Genomic DNA, 13,709 nt, shown 5'->3' with positions numbered 1-13,709 from the left:
ATAATGGAGGAGGATGTGCATGTGGGACGGACAGGGATGTGTGGAAAATCTCTACTTCCTGTTCAATTTTGCTGTGAACCTATAACTGCTCCCCAAAATAAGTCTATTATTTTTTTAAAAAAGGAGGTGGGCTTCCCTGGTGGCGCAGTGGTTGGGAGTCTGCCTGCCAATGCAGGGGACACGGGTTTGAGCCCTGGTCTGGGAAGATCCCACATGCCGCGGAGCGACTAGGCCCGTGAGCCACAACTACTGAGCCTGTGCTCCGCAACAAGAGAGGCCGCGATAGTGAGAGACCCGCGCACCGCGATGAAGAGTGGCCCCCGCTTGCCGCAACTAGAGAAAGCCCTCGCACAGAAATGAAGACCCAACATAGCCAAAAATAAATAAATTAATTAATTAATTAATTAATTTTTTTTAAAAAAGGAAGAAGAAAAGAACTGAGCATTATTCTCTTTGACAAAAGGTAAAATGCCAAGGACTATCAGGCTGAACTCCCTTTCCCAGGAAATGAAAGAAATCACACCAAGCCTTCAGCTTCTGTCCGTGGTGCTGAAGTTTATTCATTTTCAAACCGATGTCAGTAACAGGTGATTAAAATTTAACGCACGGGTGGGAGAGGTGGAGAAGCCACAACTAAACCACTTTATCTACATTTAGCATAAAATGTGAGAAATGTTGACAGGAGGCTGATGCTTGAATAGGACGCTCGTCACAGCTCAACTTGATGGCAACAAGACAGGACAAAGTTGAGTGAGAGATCCCAGGGGATGAGGGTCTCTCGAAGTCTGCCCGGGGTCTGGCCCGCCTTTTCCTCCTTGGCCGTTATCTTCGGTACTACAAAGAGAGCAGAGACATGTTTGGCTTGGTGACCTGCCTCCACTGGAAAAAGTCAGCTTCATAGGACCGTGCTCCCTTCCCACCAGCCCCCGCTCCAGCTGGACGACCCTCTGAGTTCCAAGAACTGGTAAACGAATTGCCCATTAGAAGCTAGTAAAGGCAATCCTGGTAAATTTCGATCCTTCGGGATCTGACAATTCCTCGAGGGACGTGAACTGCCAATCAGCAGTACGCAGGTGACTTGGCCCCATGAACGTGTTAAGTTCCCAGTGCTCCTGGCAGTAACTTCTTTTCTTCTTAGCATTTTCTCAGCAGACTGTAGCTGAGGATGATATCATCGTTCTGAGACTCGTGGGGCACCTACCCAGTTGGGACAGAAATTTCAAAGGGAGTAAGCGTCTATGCTGTTCCCTTTCCTGTTGAAGGTGTCCCCTGGTGGTATTCTTTCACAAGGTTTGAACCTCAACAAAACCACCATTTCCTTCCCGCCCACCCCATTGCCATCCCCAGTTCCTCTTACCCGGAAGCTGTTGCAGCCCAGCCCGCTCTGGGCTCCAATCCTGTCCATCCTTCCCCCGAAGCAGCTGGACCTCCGCAGGCTCCGAGGGGCAGCGAGCAGTGCCCTCAGCTTGCTCTTCAGGAGGGCAGATCTATCGGAGGATTCCCAGGGGCCCCGCCCAAGGGCACCCCCATCTCTCTGGGCCGGGTTGACCTCCCCCGTCCAGGGAGGCACCTCAGAAAGGGGGCTGAGAGGGACCCCAGCTTCCTCATGCTGCTCACTTAGTACTTGTTGGGGCACAGCCTCTTCTTCTAAAGGCATCTTGTCCTCCAAATGGTCCAGCAAGTTCTTTACAAAAGGAAAACAGGGAAAAGGAGAAGTCTCACTGCCTGGCACAGTGTCACAAAGCCCCCTCATCCCAGACCGTGCCCCTTTCCTGGCCCTACCTTGAAATCCATCAGGTCTGCGTTGGACACAGAGCCATACACGGGGTTCGCTCCGGTTCGCCCTGGGAGCTGAAACGCCAGAAAGAGGAGGAAGCTCGCGGCGATGGTGGCGGAGCCCATGCTGGCGTCGGTCAAGGGGCGGTCTGGTGCTTGCTGCCTCTTCTCTCTCCTCTCTGCTTTCCCACCCTCGGCCTCCCTCCGTCTCCGTCTCCCAGCTGCCCTGCGCCTCCTCTTTTTATAGCCCCTTGGCTCTCTGAGAGCACAAGAGGGACGGAACCCTCCCCATTCTGTCACTTGCAGCGATAAAGCAGCTGAGTGAGGAGCCAGCAGAAGGTGCCCTTTTAAAGTTATCAGTCCAGCCAGCTCGCCACAGCCCCTCCGCCTTGAGCAGCTCCGGCAAGCCCGGGACCCTCAGCTGCAGGAGCCACATTCTTGTTGATTGGCCTCAAGAGGTTCCCACTTCAAAGGTGTGAGAAGAGCAAAAAAGTGTCCTTGGTTATCTCACAGCGATGCCTCAGGCTTCTTTCTCATCAGCCACCGGACCCGTGCGGGGAAGCAGAGGGTGACGGTTGGCCGGCGCCCAGCTCCCCCGTTGGTTTGCGGCTCAGCTGTCAGGGGCTCCAGATAAGGGCGGGAGGGGAGGAAATGGCAGGCGGCCGGCAGCTCAGCTCAGGACAAATTAGTCCGGATGCTCAAGCTGGCCTCATACCTGACTCATCGGCGGCGGCGAGGGCAGACCTCTCCCTCCACAGGGCTGTCCTGACCCCTGGCTGTCACCCTCAGTGGTCAGGTGAAGAGGGAGTTATTTTTTAGAGTACTAAGTCAGCCAGAACCAAATGTGACAGATGTCCCGAGAACTCCGCTCCCAAATAGAAACGCAAGAAAAGCTTTGGGAACACAGTCATTCCTCTGCAAAGCTTCCCCTCCCTCACCGCACGGCTCCCCCCAAGGTGTTGGGGGAGACTGGCGCTAAGAGGATGCCAGCATTTTCATTTACAGAAGCTCGCTGCTTCTCCGACTCTGGGTTTGAAGCTTGTAATGCCTCACACCTCGCCGGGAAAGCTCCCGTGGCGAAGTTGGCTGATGGAGCGAGGTGGGATGCAGCTGTGGCCCGTGGAATTTCCCTTAATGCCCCCCATGTCCTTCTCCAAGGCCAGGCAAGCGATGAGCCACAGAAGCCGCCATTTTCCTGGCCCCCAAAAGAGAAGTGCCAGGCAGCGAGCCTGTCCACATGTAATGAGCGGCCTCCACTTACTAAGCACTGGACTCAATGCTCCGCACTCTTCAATGTAACGTATCTGGGGGAAACACTACACTTGAAGGGATGAGAGACCTGCATTGCAGCCCCAAACAAGCCAAATTGCGTACATCTTTGGGGCCTTATTCTTCTCATCTGTGAGGCTCATAAGAGCTATTAATATGTGAACGTATTCTGAAGTGTGAATTGCTATATAATTGCACGATGCTCACAACGGTTGTCCTTACTGGTTGGTTGGAATGTGCCAGGCACCATGCTGAGAGCTTTATATGGATTCTTTCTTTTTCATCACCAGCCCCAGAAGGTGGGTAGTATTGTCCCCATTCACAGAGGGACAGAACTGAGACTGAGAGCATCTGTCACTTGCCCAAAGTCACTCGGCAGAACCAGGACTCGGACTCCAGGTCTGACGCCGACGCCTGTACTCTCCACCCACTTCCCAGATCCTGCTGCTTCTTTGCACGAAGGTTCCTTAACAAGCCCTTTAGTCTCAGTTCCTGATTAAACACCACCCTAATCCCAGCCTCTCAGGTTGCCTCTGAGCACCTCCTCGCCTTCCCCCTGCCCTGGGACTGTAGCTTTGCGTGCTTGGCAAGTCTGCGAGTGTGTGGACTATCTCAGGAAAGCACCACATCCAAGTCCCATGACCTATTTACACACCTAACATGTTTCAATCTACCCCGTAGAAGCTCAGGAAATGTGGGTGGAATGACAGCTCTGTCCTGGCCGGACCCTCCCCCAACTGTGTTCACTCCTTGGCTGATCAGAGAGAGAGGCTGTTACGCAGTGAAAGAGCAGGAAATCCGGGCATTACGTGGCCAGGGGTCATGAGAGGTGTTCGGGGTGGTTTTTATTCTAAAGGAGAAAAGATTTGGGTCGGCCAAACTCAACTTGAAATCTGAAATGAGTGCAATTCTGAGTAGGAGCTCTGGGGGCAAAGAAGCGCTCTATCCTGACGAGTCTCTGGAATGTGCTCACAGCTTAATAGCTCGGGTGGCAGGGTTATTATTAGCAAAGAGGATTCAGTGAGCAGATACCCTTAGAGACGGACCTTTGATGCAGGCAAGACTTCCGGAAGGGCATCATGGCAGCTGGCCCCTGCCACGGCTTGGCCTCTGGAGGCTGATGCCATTCCTGCGTCCTGAGCCACTTCTGAAGTCTGTTGGTGGCCCAAGGAAAAGCGGAGATCCCGTCCAAGGTTCCAGAAGGAGAATTTCAGAATTATCCCCGCTCCTTTTATTAAAGTTACATTTCGTCTTCCAGCGTGAAACTGGAGTGGGGCACGAGTGTCATTTGTTGAGTTGCTTCTATTGTTTTTGGTTTTTTGTGGAAGGTGGGTGGCAAAAAAAAGAATACTTAGGTTTATTGCCCTGACTTTGTATAGGACCAGCACCACCCCCTCCACTAACAGGGCCCAGGGAAAACAGACAATCCCCAAATATACTTACCGCCCAACCCTCTTAAAGCCTTTGATTTGTCCCTGAAATGGAAAATGCCTTGACGTACAGTTTCTCTTCATTTTCGTGCCCCTGCTCCACTTCGGGGGGTATGTGTGGAGGAGTTAATATTTAAATGGGGTATTTAGAAGCCAGCCTGTGGGAGTGAGAGAGAAGAAAAGCAAAAGGCACAGAAGACCAGGTCCACCCTCCACCTCCACCTCTCCCACTAGCTGAAATATCAAAAGGCTTTATTTCCTTATCACTGGAAAGAAGTCGTGTTAGTCATATGATGGAATAAAGGTTGCAGATGGGTGGGAGGACCCAGAATGGGGTATCTCGAGTTTCTAGCCAAGTTTGGTTTCATGACTCTCCATGGGGATGTTGTGGGCTGCCTCGGGGAGCCATGAGGGCCCAGCAATGTCACATGTGGGCAGAACTGGTGTGAAAAACCCCTCACATTCATGGGACAAGTCTGTTAGACCTAAATAGTCTAAAGCAGAAGCCCCCAGTTGGGAGAAATTGGTAGGACATTGGTGCGTATTTAGGAATGATTGCTTTGGACTTTGAAAATGATGTTCTGTTTCTCTGGTGCAACATGGAGGTCACTGAGACTGGAATTTGGGGACAGGTTCCCCAGGAAAAAAAGGCCCAAGACAAGTTGATATGCTAAAACTTTATGGGGGTTGTAGTTCAAGGGAAGTAAGAGTGAGGAGCAAAGGGAAGTGAGATAGTGCATTAGTCAACAACTGCTGCGTGACAAATTACCCCAAACCTTAGCAACTATACATCTATTATCTAATGGTTCCTGTGGACCAGGAATCTGGCTCTGCTTTAGCTGGGTGCCCCTTGTTCAGAGCTCACACAGGCTACAATTAAGATGTTGGCCAGAGCTGCGGTCATCTCAAGGCTTGGCTGGGGATCTGCTTTCAAGCTCACTCATGTGTCTGTTGGCAGGTCTTCGGGTCCACACTGACTGTTGGCTGGAGATGTCAACTCCTTACCACGTGGGCTTCTCCATAGAGATGCCGCTGACTTCCTTTAGGTAGAGAGGGAAACATTAGGTAAGCCACCATCTCTTTGTAACCTAATCTTGGATGTGGTACCCCATCACTTCTGTTGTACTGTGTTCATTAGAAGTGAGTCATAAGGTCCAGCCCATACTCAGAGGGAGGGAATTACCAAGGGATGAACACCAGGAGATGAGCTTCACTGGGGGCCATCTCAGAGGCTGCCCACCACAGGTAAGGAAAGAGAAAGAGCACATATAAAGTGATATGTTACCAAGCTGGTCACAGCTTTGCAAAAACAGCTTAGTGGTTGGTTGGTCAGTTGGTTGGTCATGTTGCACATCTCCAGAGAGCGTCGTGGAACCCAGCACCTTCGAACAGTCTATGAGGAGAGAAAAGGATGAGGGCGCTGCATTAGATCCCTAGGGCTGCCGTAACAAAGTACCATAAACTGGGTATCTTAAAACAACAGAAGTGTATTGTCTCACAGTTCTGAAAGCTAGAGTCTGAAATCAAGGTGTCAGCAGGGCCAGGCTCCCTCCACAACATGTAAGGAAGGATCCTTCCTTGTCTCTTGCAGCTTCTGGGACCTGCCGGCAATCTTTGGCATTCCTTGACTTGTAGATGCATCCCTCCAATCTCTGTCTCTGTCATCATATGACCGTCTTCCCTCTCTGTGTTTCTCTCTTTTCTTCTTATAAAGACACTAATCATATTGGAATAGGAGCCCACCCTACTCGAGTATGACCTCATCTTAACTAACTACATCCACAATGACCGTGATTCACCAACACCCCCTCCAGCATACCACCCAAGGACATACATGAGGGCCCACCCCTGCACCTTGCCCTCCCTAGGGGCCTCACAGGGAGGGGGAGTCACCCGCTGGCTAAGGCATGAAGGTTCTGCTCTCTCCCCCGATGCAGGAAGAACTAGGTCGGGGAGCCCAGGGTAGGGAGGCCAGTTAGGAAGCTGGTGTGCCAATATGAGTGGTGAGGGAAGGAAGGAGGAGCGGACATGGTACCTGCCTGGGTGGTCCAGCCAAAGAACGGAGTCAAGGAAGATTCCAAGGGCTGAAGTCATCGAGGGTGGAGCCCCGGGAGAAGGTTTACTCATTCGGGAGTGTCATAGTTTGGGTTCTCCTGAATCTGAGACAAGTATTCAAGCAAAGTAGTTTATTTTGGAGATAATCCCAGGAAATACTGGCAGGAGAGTGGGGAAGTGACCAGGGAGAGAAGGAGTTTAGTGATCACCGTGGGCAGTTGCAGCTTAATCCCAACTCCCCGCAGAGAAATCCAGTAACCGGCGAAAGATACACGCCGCCTGTGAACCGAGGGCGCTCCTCGGTGTTGGCTGAGTGTCGCTCTGGTCCGTGTCAGCTCCCCAGCACTTCCTGCCTGCCCACAGGAAGTGGACTCTGGCTGCCAGAGAAAGTCCTCGGGCGGGAAAGTGCCGTGCTGCTGGATGAAATTAGGGCTGGGGTGCACTGAAGCAGCAAGGGCAGGGGCTGTACTTGGCAGTGCCAGAGACAAGATACTGGGGGCACAAGAGTGGGAGCCAATGTCCCAGGGCTGAAATGTTCCAGGATGCCCAGGCAGCTGTACGGAGCCTGGCTCCTGACCCCATGGGAGAAACGGGCCACTTAGTGGAAAAGCACTGATTGCATGAAAAATCCTACAGAGACAGGGATAGAAGGTTGAGAACTGCAACACGAACAAAGACAAATGGCCAAGCTCATGACTTTATTTAGACCTGGTTCTGCATGAGGAAAGAATGCATTTTTTTTTCTTGCCACAAATCATTCTCAGAAGGGTCAAAGCTGGGAATTCCTTGGCAGTCCAGTGGTTAGGACTCTGTGCTCTCACTGCTGAGGGCCTGGGTTCGATCCTTGGTTGGGGAACTAAGGTCCCAGGTTCCAAAGGCACGCGGCGTGGCCAAAAAAAAAAAAAGAAGTCAAAGCTGCCACAAGAGGGATGGAGAGGGGAATGCAGAATCAGTGACATGAGATGTAGCGTTCAGGCCCAACACTGTCCTGACTTCAGTAACCTCAAAACTGGAGACCCGGCAAAGCCAGTCTACCCTCTACTGAAGCTCCTTCCAGCTGTGAAGCCGTGGGCTAGGCATCCTTGGGCCTGTGTCCACCAATATGTCTTTCTGGGTAGATTACACTGACAAGCATCCACGGAGATACATAATCTGGCAGCTTCTTTGGAGGATGAGGTTGATAATAGGAAAGTCAGGGAGGTTAAGGCCATGGCTATAGCTACATGGGGATGTGTCTGAAGCGGCCAGGGTCACAGGTTAGGGAGGGCTGGTTCTAAAGGGCATCCATAGATGATGCATGTGCCGCAGCACTGCCCGCAAACACCAAACACAGGGGGAGCTCAATGAGATGTCACTTCATTGGGTACATCAGGCCACCCACTCCCCGTCCTCCAGAAGTCATATTTGCTTCCTTCACAGTTTGTTTTGGGGTCCTCTTTCCTGGACTTTTGCTTGGGAAAAGGCTCAAGTAACAGGATATATCTGTATCATACATACAGACTCCACTGCCTGAGCCCTATTTATGGAAGAGCTGGACCTACCTGGAAGAATTCTGAAGTGCTGGCTGGGTTTGTAGAGTGGGCGTTCTGGGAAGGGGTCTGTCTTCATCACCTGAGCAGGGGGAGAAAGTTGCCAATACGCAGCAGCCCCAAATGGTGAACTGAGTGATGCCATTAAGAGGGGGATCTTCCAACCCACCAGCAAGCCTAATTCACTGGCTTGGGAAAGGTTGGGTTGTGCAGTGGTTAGGGGCCTGGGTGCTGGACCAGCATGCGTGGGCTTGAATCTTGGCTCTGCCATGTACTAACTGCGGGACCCTGAGAAAGTCACATGACCTCTCTGTGCCTCAATTTCCCCATCTGTAAAATGAAGGATAATAAGAGTTCTTCCTGCATAGTTGTCGCGAGGACTAATATGAGTTCATGGAACTGGGCCTGGTACATAGTGAGGCCTTTATAAATGTTAACTGTGCTAATTACTCATTACCGCCCTGGGTCAAAAACATTAGGCAAAGATGGCTCACAGTTTTATTGGAAAATAAGTTGGTCCTAAAACCTTATTTTCAAAATCTTAATCTCATTAGATATGTCTAATGCACACTGGGTTAAAATGAGAAATAACACCAAGACCCACCACTTCTCTTTCCCTCTGACTCAAAGAAACATCAGATGAGAACAGCAGAAAAGCCGTAAGAGAGTCACGTGGATCTCTGCTGAAATCTCAGTGTTGGCACTTAGCAGCTGAATGCTTTCAGGTAAGATGCTTCCCTTTTCTGGGTCTCAGTTTTCTCATCCATAAAGAGGGGATAATAATAGTCCTGTCCTCCTGCAGAGCTGGGATCATAAAAGGCATTCCAGGCAAAGGAAACTAACTGCATGAGCTGAAGCCTGGGAGCCTGAAAGCAGGAGAGGGTTCTGCAGCATGACCTGGGATGCCTGGAACCCAAGATGCAGGGGAAGGAGGACCCTGAGAGGAGAGGGCAGTGACCTCTACCAGGACTCCCTGCTGATTAAGGCAACACAGTAGGATTCTAGTGCTTGCCTCCTTTTCTGCCGTGGAATAAAGGTCTTCTCTCTCTAGGGCAGAGAGGAAGTGAAGACGTGGGGCTGCAAAGGAAGGGCACCCTGAAATGCTGTGCCTCTTTCAGGCACTTCTAAACTTACGGGCTCAGGAAATGAAAATGCTATTAAACTCAGGGTTTAGAAGCCTCCTTTCCAGGATGACATCAGGAATTGAAGACTTGAACCTGAGGTTTGGGGCAGATGGAGTGCTCACCCCATCAGGAATGCAAATAAGCTGGCATATCTCTTTCTCTCTCTCTCTTTCTCTCTCTCTCTCTCTCTCACACACACACACACACACACACACACACACACACACACACACACACAAAGCGCCCCCAATCTCTGAGAGCTTCTGGAAACAACAAATACAGGGAGAGTGCCTCTAATGGCAGAATTCCAGGCAGAGGGAAAGCTATTGTCAAGGGGCAGATACCTTGACACACACCCTCATGTCACAGGAATACATCAGGGCCCATTCAACTCCCAGGGAGAAACTGCCAGCCTTTGAAAAGTAGTTTCTGGGAAGCGTCTCAAGTGCTTGAGATATTTAGAGACATTTCAGAGCATGAAAAGCCCTTAAAGAAAAGCAGCCACCACCCCCCGCGCCACCACCCCAGCTGTTTGACCAGCCCTTGAAGCCGTGTCCCTGCCCCACCATTAGGACATCTTTGGGATCTTCAAGAAAACACAGGGTTTGACTGTTTTTCAATGATGGATTATTTTTTAGAACACGGAGACAAATCAATTTCAAAAGAAAAAGCTATAATATTGACTTTATTTCATCATGGAAAATTTGTGCTCAAAGATAAGAACCATCTTATATAAAACAACCAAATAAATAAATAAATAAGTAAAAATAAATAGGAGTTGCTTCAAAGAGGAGCAGGGGGTTGAGGGAAAATCAGATGCAGCCAGGACCTTCTCTTAATACCTCCTCAGCACTGTGTGGGGAAGAGAGAGAGTGGTGATTACATTTGGGTGGGAGACAGGCGGGACCTGAGCTTCCCCTCGCCATGTGCCATCTGTGCCTCCCCCCTCTTCAGTTCATGTGGATGTTTGAGGCTTTGGAATAATCTATCTCCCTGGACCTTGCTTTCCCTGTTGTAAACTGGGGATTACCATCACCCTGGTGATCCTGCCCTCTGCCTTTGCAGCTCTAGACAGTTCAGGGCAAACCAGGAGGAAGATGTTTAATACTCTTTCTGCGCCAAGAAGGGGCTGCCAGGCAACGATCGAATTACATCTTAAGGTGATTCTGCCCCTTTTGGTAAGAGAGGCAGGAGGTGGTTAGAAGGTGGGTGGGAACTCAACAGGCATGGTAATGAATGTTGTCAAAATTTAATATTTCCAGAAAGGCGCTCCTTGACCCTGAGGACTGTCAGCAAGAAAGAGTGAGATCCAGGTGTCCTTTGCTCAAAGTTTGGTCCCCAGAGACATCACACCCAGGAAGGCGGCGCGCGGTGGGAACGGGGGTGGATGCTCACCGTTGCAGCCCAGGCCGCTGAGGGAGCCGATCCGGTCCAGCCTCCGCCCAAAGCAGCCGGAGTCGCGCATCATCCTGGGGCTCCGCATTCCCCGCAGGGCCTGGAGGACGCTGCTGCCGGGCCCGAGGAGCCCCGCGGGGGCGGCCGCCCGGGTCTCCCAGGCTTCTGCGAGGCCGTGGCCCTGCTGGAGGGGCTCCAGGCCCTTCTGCTCGGCCTGCAGCTCCAAGACGCTGCCTCGTAGACGGCCCAGCAGCTCCTGCGATGGGTGGGGGAGGCGGAGCCTCAGGAAGCCGCACCTGGGCCCAGCCGCCCTCGATGGCGCCGAGGCAAACCGACCGCCTTGGGGCCGGGGGTCCCCGCACCCAGTCTCGCCGCTTTCTCATTCTCTTATCACTAATACCCAAGGGAGGGTGGGGACCTCTTGGGACTGTGGGTGGGGGTAGGGGGGGACCCGTTAGCTGCTGCTGTCGTCGGTGCCCTCCCGGCGAGCCGGGTTTACGCAGTTCGGCAGCGCTCACCTGTATCCCGCGCAGTTCCGAGGCCGGGCCGGGGCCACCTAGCGGGTGGGAATGACAGCCTAGCAGCGACAGGTGCAAGCACAGGAGGAGCAGGGGCGCCCGGGGCAGCGTCGTCTGCGGGTCCATGTCGCTGCAGGGGCGGAGAGAGGTTGCCGCCGCTGCCGCTGCGCTGGGTCCCGGTTCACGTCTCACCTACTGGGTCCTCGGGCAACCGCGGCCTTTTATCCCCGGTCCTGAGAGCCGGGCCGGCCCTGCCCCTCTGGGTTATCTCTGATTTATCGGCGCATTCCGGCCCGGCCCGCTGAGCTCAGGGCGGGGGAATGCACCTCTCCGCGCGGAGGGGTGGAGGCCGGGGAGAGCAGGCCTTGTATAGAAATGGGCCTGGCCGGGAACGGGAGCGCGCGGCGGGGGGAGTTGGCGGGCTTGGGTAGACACCGCTAGGTCTTTTGTCTCTCGCTTTCCCCTTTCCTGCAAAAACCCCTGGGCTTTAGAGTGGCTCTTTTCTCTTTCCTCCCCCCCGCATTCCTGGAGAGGGCAGAGGGTACCCCAGCGATCAGAGGCCTGACGCAAATGCCGGGCGCACGGGGTGACTCAGAGAAAGAACAGGCCCAGCCGACACCCCACCGCCGCAGCGCGTCTTCCCTCCCCGCCTGCAACTCGGCACCCGCCTGGAACTCTCCGCACCTGGCTCGGCGGCGGGTCTTCCGGGCGCTCTGACCGCTGTCCGTGGTTCTGATCGCTCTGAGCCAACAACGCAAGAGGACTCGCTCTCCTCAACTTGGGTCTTGCCAGAAAGACAAGCGTGGGGCAGGGGCAAGAGACGTCTGAGACCCCTCTCTGCCCTCTCACAACCTCCTGCACTAGGATGCTAATTCTCCAGTGTCACCTGATTAAAAGTCTGGGTATGACAAGGAACTTCTGGAATGCTGACCCTTCTTCCATCCCTTAAAGGGTAGAGCTGATTTGACAGGAATTTTGAGAGGCAAGGCCCAGAGATGAAGTCATTCAGGAATGCCTTCTATCACATCTCCTCCAGGTGCCAACACCTCCCTCTCCCACCAAGCCAACATAACGGAAAAAGCAAGGATGACTGGAGATGGTTATCTATTTGGTGGGACACTAAGGGTGTGAAGGAGTGCCTTCCACAATGCCTCCTTCACCTGGTCATCCATGATCTCATTCCCATTCGCAGATGGTCTGCGCCTCCTGTCTGTGATTACAAAAGGGGCTCCATAGAAAAATGGCCCTGGGAAGAGACACAGCAGATTAAATCCCCCCTAAAGTGTGCATGACTGATGTCACCACCCCTACCAGATAACTTGTGCTGACAAGCAGCAGGATGAGGGAATAGCATTGTTTAGGAAAGGAAATGTGTTATGACAGAAGTGGAGAAAGGGGCAGCAAGGAGCAGAAGCTGAGACCTCTAAGCAAATCTTGCCTGAAAAATAGCATCTTCCAGGTATTGAGTGAGAAAATTGTTATTGTAGTTCTTCACTTTTCAGATAAGGAAACTGAGCTCAGTGAAATTAATCTACTTTCTTTTCTTTTTTACACCTAAATTGATTTTTAATTTTTAATTGAAGTATAGTTGATTTACAATATTATTTTAGTTTCAGGTGTACAACGTAGTGATTCAATTTAAGGTTACTATAAAATATTAGCTGTATTCCCTATGCCATATATTGCATCCTTGTACCTTATTATTTTATACCTTGTGGTATACCTCTTAATCCCCTACCCCTATCTTGCACGTCCCCCATCCCTCTCCCCACTGGTAACCACTACTTTGTTCTCTGTATCTCTGAGTCTATTTCTATTTTGTTATATCATTCGTTTTATTTTCTAAGTTCTACATATAAGTGAAAACATACAGTATTTGTCTTTCTCTGTCTGACTTATTTCACTAAGCATAACACCCTCTGGGTCCATCCACGCTGTTGCAAATGGCAAAATTTCATTCTTCTTTATGGCTGAGTATCATTTCATTGTCTATATATACAACATCTTTTTTATCCATTCATCTGTTGATAAGCGCTTAGGTTGCTTCCATAACTTGGCAATTATAAATAAAGCTGCTATGAACACTGGGGTGCATATGTTTTTTTGAATTAGTGTTTCCATTTTCTTTGGATATACACCCAGGAGTGGAATTACTGGATCGTATGGTAGGTCTATTTTTAGTTCTCTGAGGAACCTCCATACTGTTTTCCATAATGGCTGTACCAGTTTATATTCCCCCTGACTGTGCATCAGGGTTCCCTTTTCTCCACATTCTCGCCGATATTTGTAATTTGTGGTCTTTCTTTAAATGTTTTTTTAGCTGTGGTAAAAGTCACATAATATAAAACATACTATTTTAACCATATTTAGCTGTACAGTTCAGTGGCACTGAACTGTACATTCACATTGTTGCGCAACTCTCACCATCATCCATCTCCTGAATTTTTCACCTTCCTAAACTGAAACTCTGTCCCCATTAAACATTTTGATGATAGCCATTCTGACAGGTGTGAGGTGATATCTCACTGTGGTTTTGATTTCAATTTCTCCAAAGATTAATGATGTTGAGCATCTTTTCATGTCCCTGTTGGCCATCTGTATGTTTTCTTTGGA

The 13,709-nt window shown here is 51.0% G+C and overlaps 2 protein-coding genes across 2 annotated transcripts; both read right to left on the bottom strand.

The window, feature by feature from the left end:
• Window positions 1-103: 103 nt before the first annotated feature.
• Window positions 104-2,191, bottom strand: NPPA (natriuretic peptide A). Its single transcript, XM_082464912.1, has 3 exons — window positions 1,783-2,191; window positions 1,358-1,684; window positions 104-834 (listed from the first exon to the last, which is right to left on the bottom strand). The coding sequence occupies exons 1-3, from the start codon at window positions 1,900-1,902 to the stop codon at window positions 823-825; spliced, it is 459 nt and encodes a 152-aa protein (XP_082321038.1). The 5' UTR covers window positions 1,903-2,191; the 3' UTR covers window positions 104-822.
• A 7,659-nt stretch (window positions 2,192-9,850) lies between these two features.
• On the bottom strand, window positions 9,851-11,569 carry NPPB (natriuretic peptide B). Its single transcript, XM_082464903.1, has 3 exons — window positions 11,097-11,569; window positions 10,579-10,834; window positions 9,851-10,035 (listed from the first exon to the last, which is right to left on the bottom strand). The coding sequence occupies exons 1-3, from the start codon at window positions 11,220-11,222 to the stop codon at window positions 10,019-10,021; spliced, it is 399 nt and encodes a 132-aa protein (XP_082321029.1). The 5' UTR covers window positions 11,223-11,569; the 3' UTR covers window positions 9,851-10,018.
• Between the last annotated feature and the right edge of the window lie 2,140 nt (window positions 11,570-13,709).

This window comes from Balaenoptera physalus (genome assembly GCF_965194825.1).
Source record: "Balaenoptera physalus genome assembly, chromosome: 1".
Classification (NCBI taxonomy): Eukaryota; Metazoa; Chordata; class Mammalia; order Artiodactyla; family Balaenopteridae; genus Balaenoptera; species Balaenoptera physalus.
The sequence above is the reverse complement of the archived record's forward strand: the minus strand, read 5'-3'. Positions and strand labels throughout refer to the sequence as shown.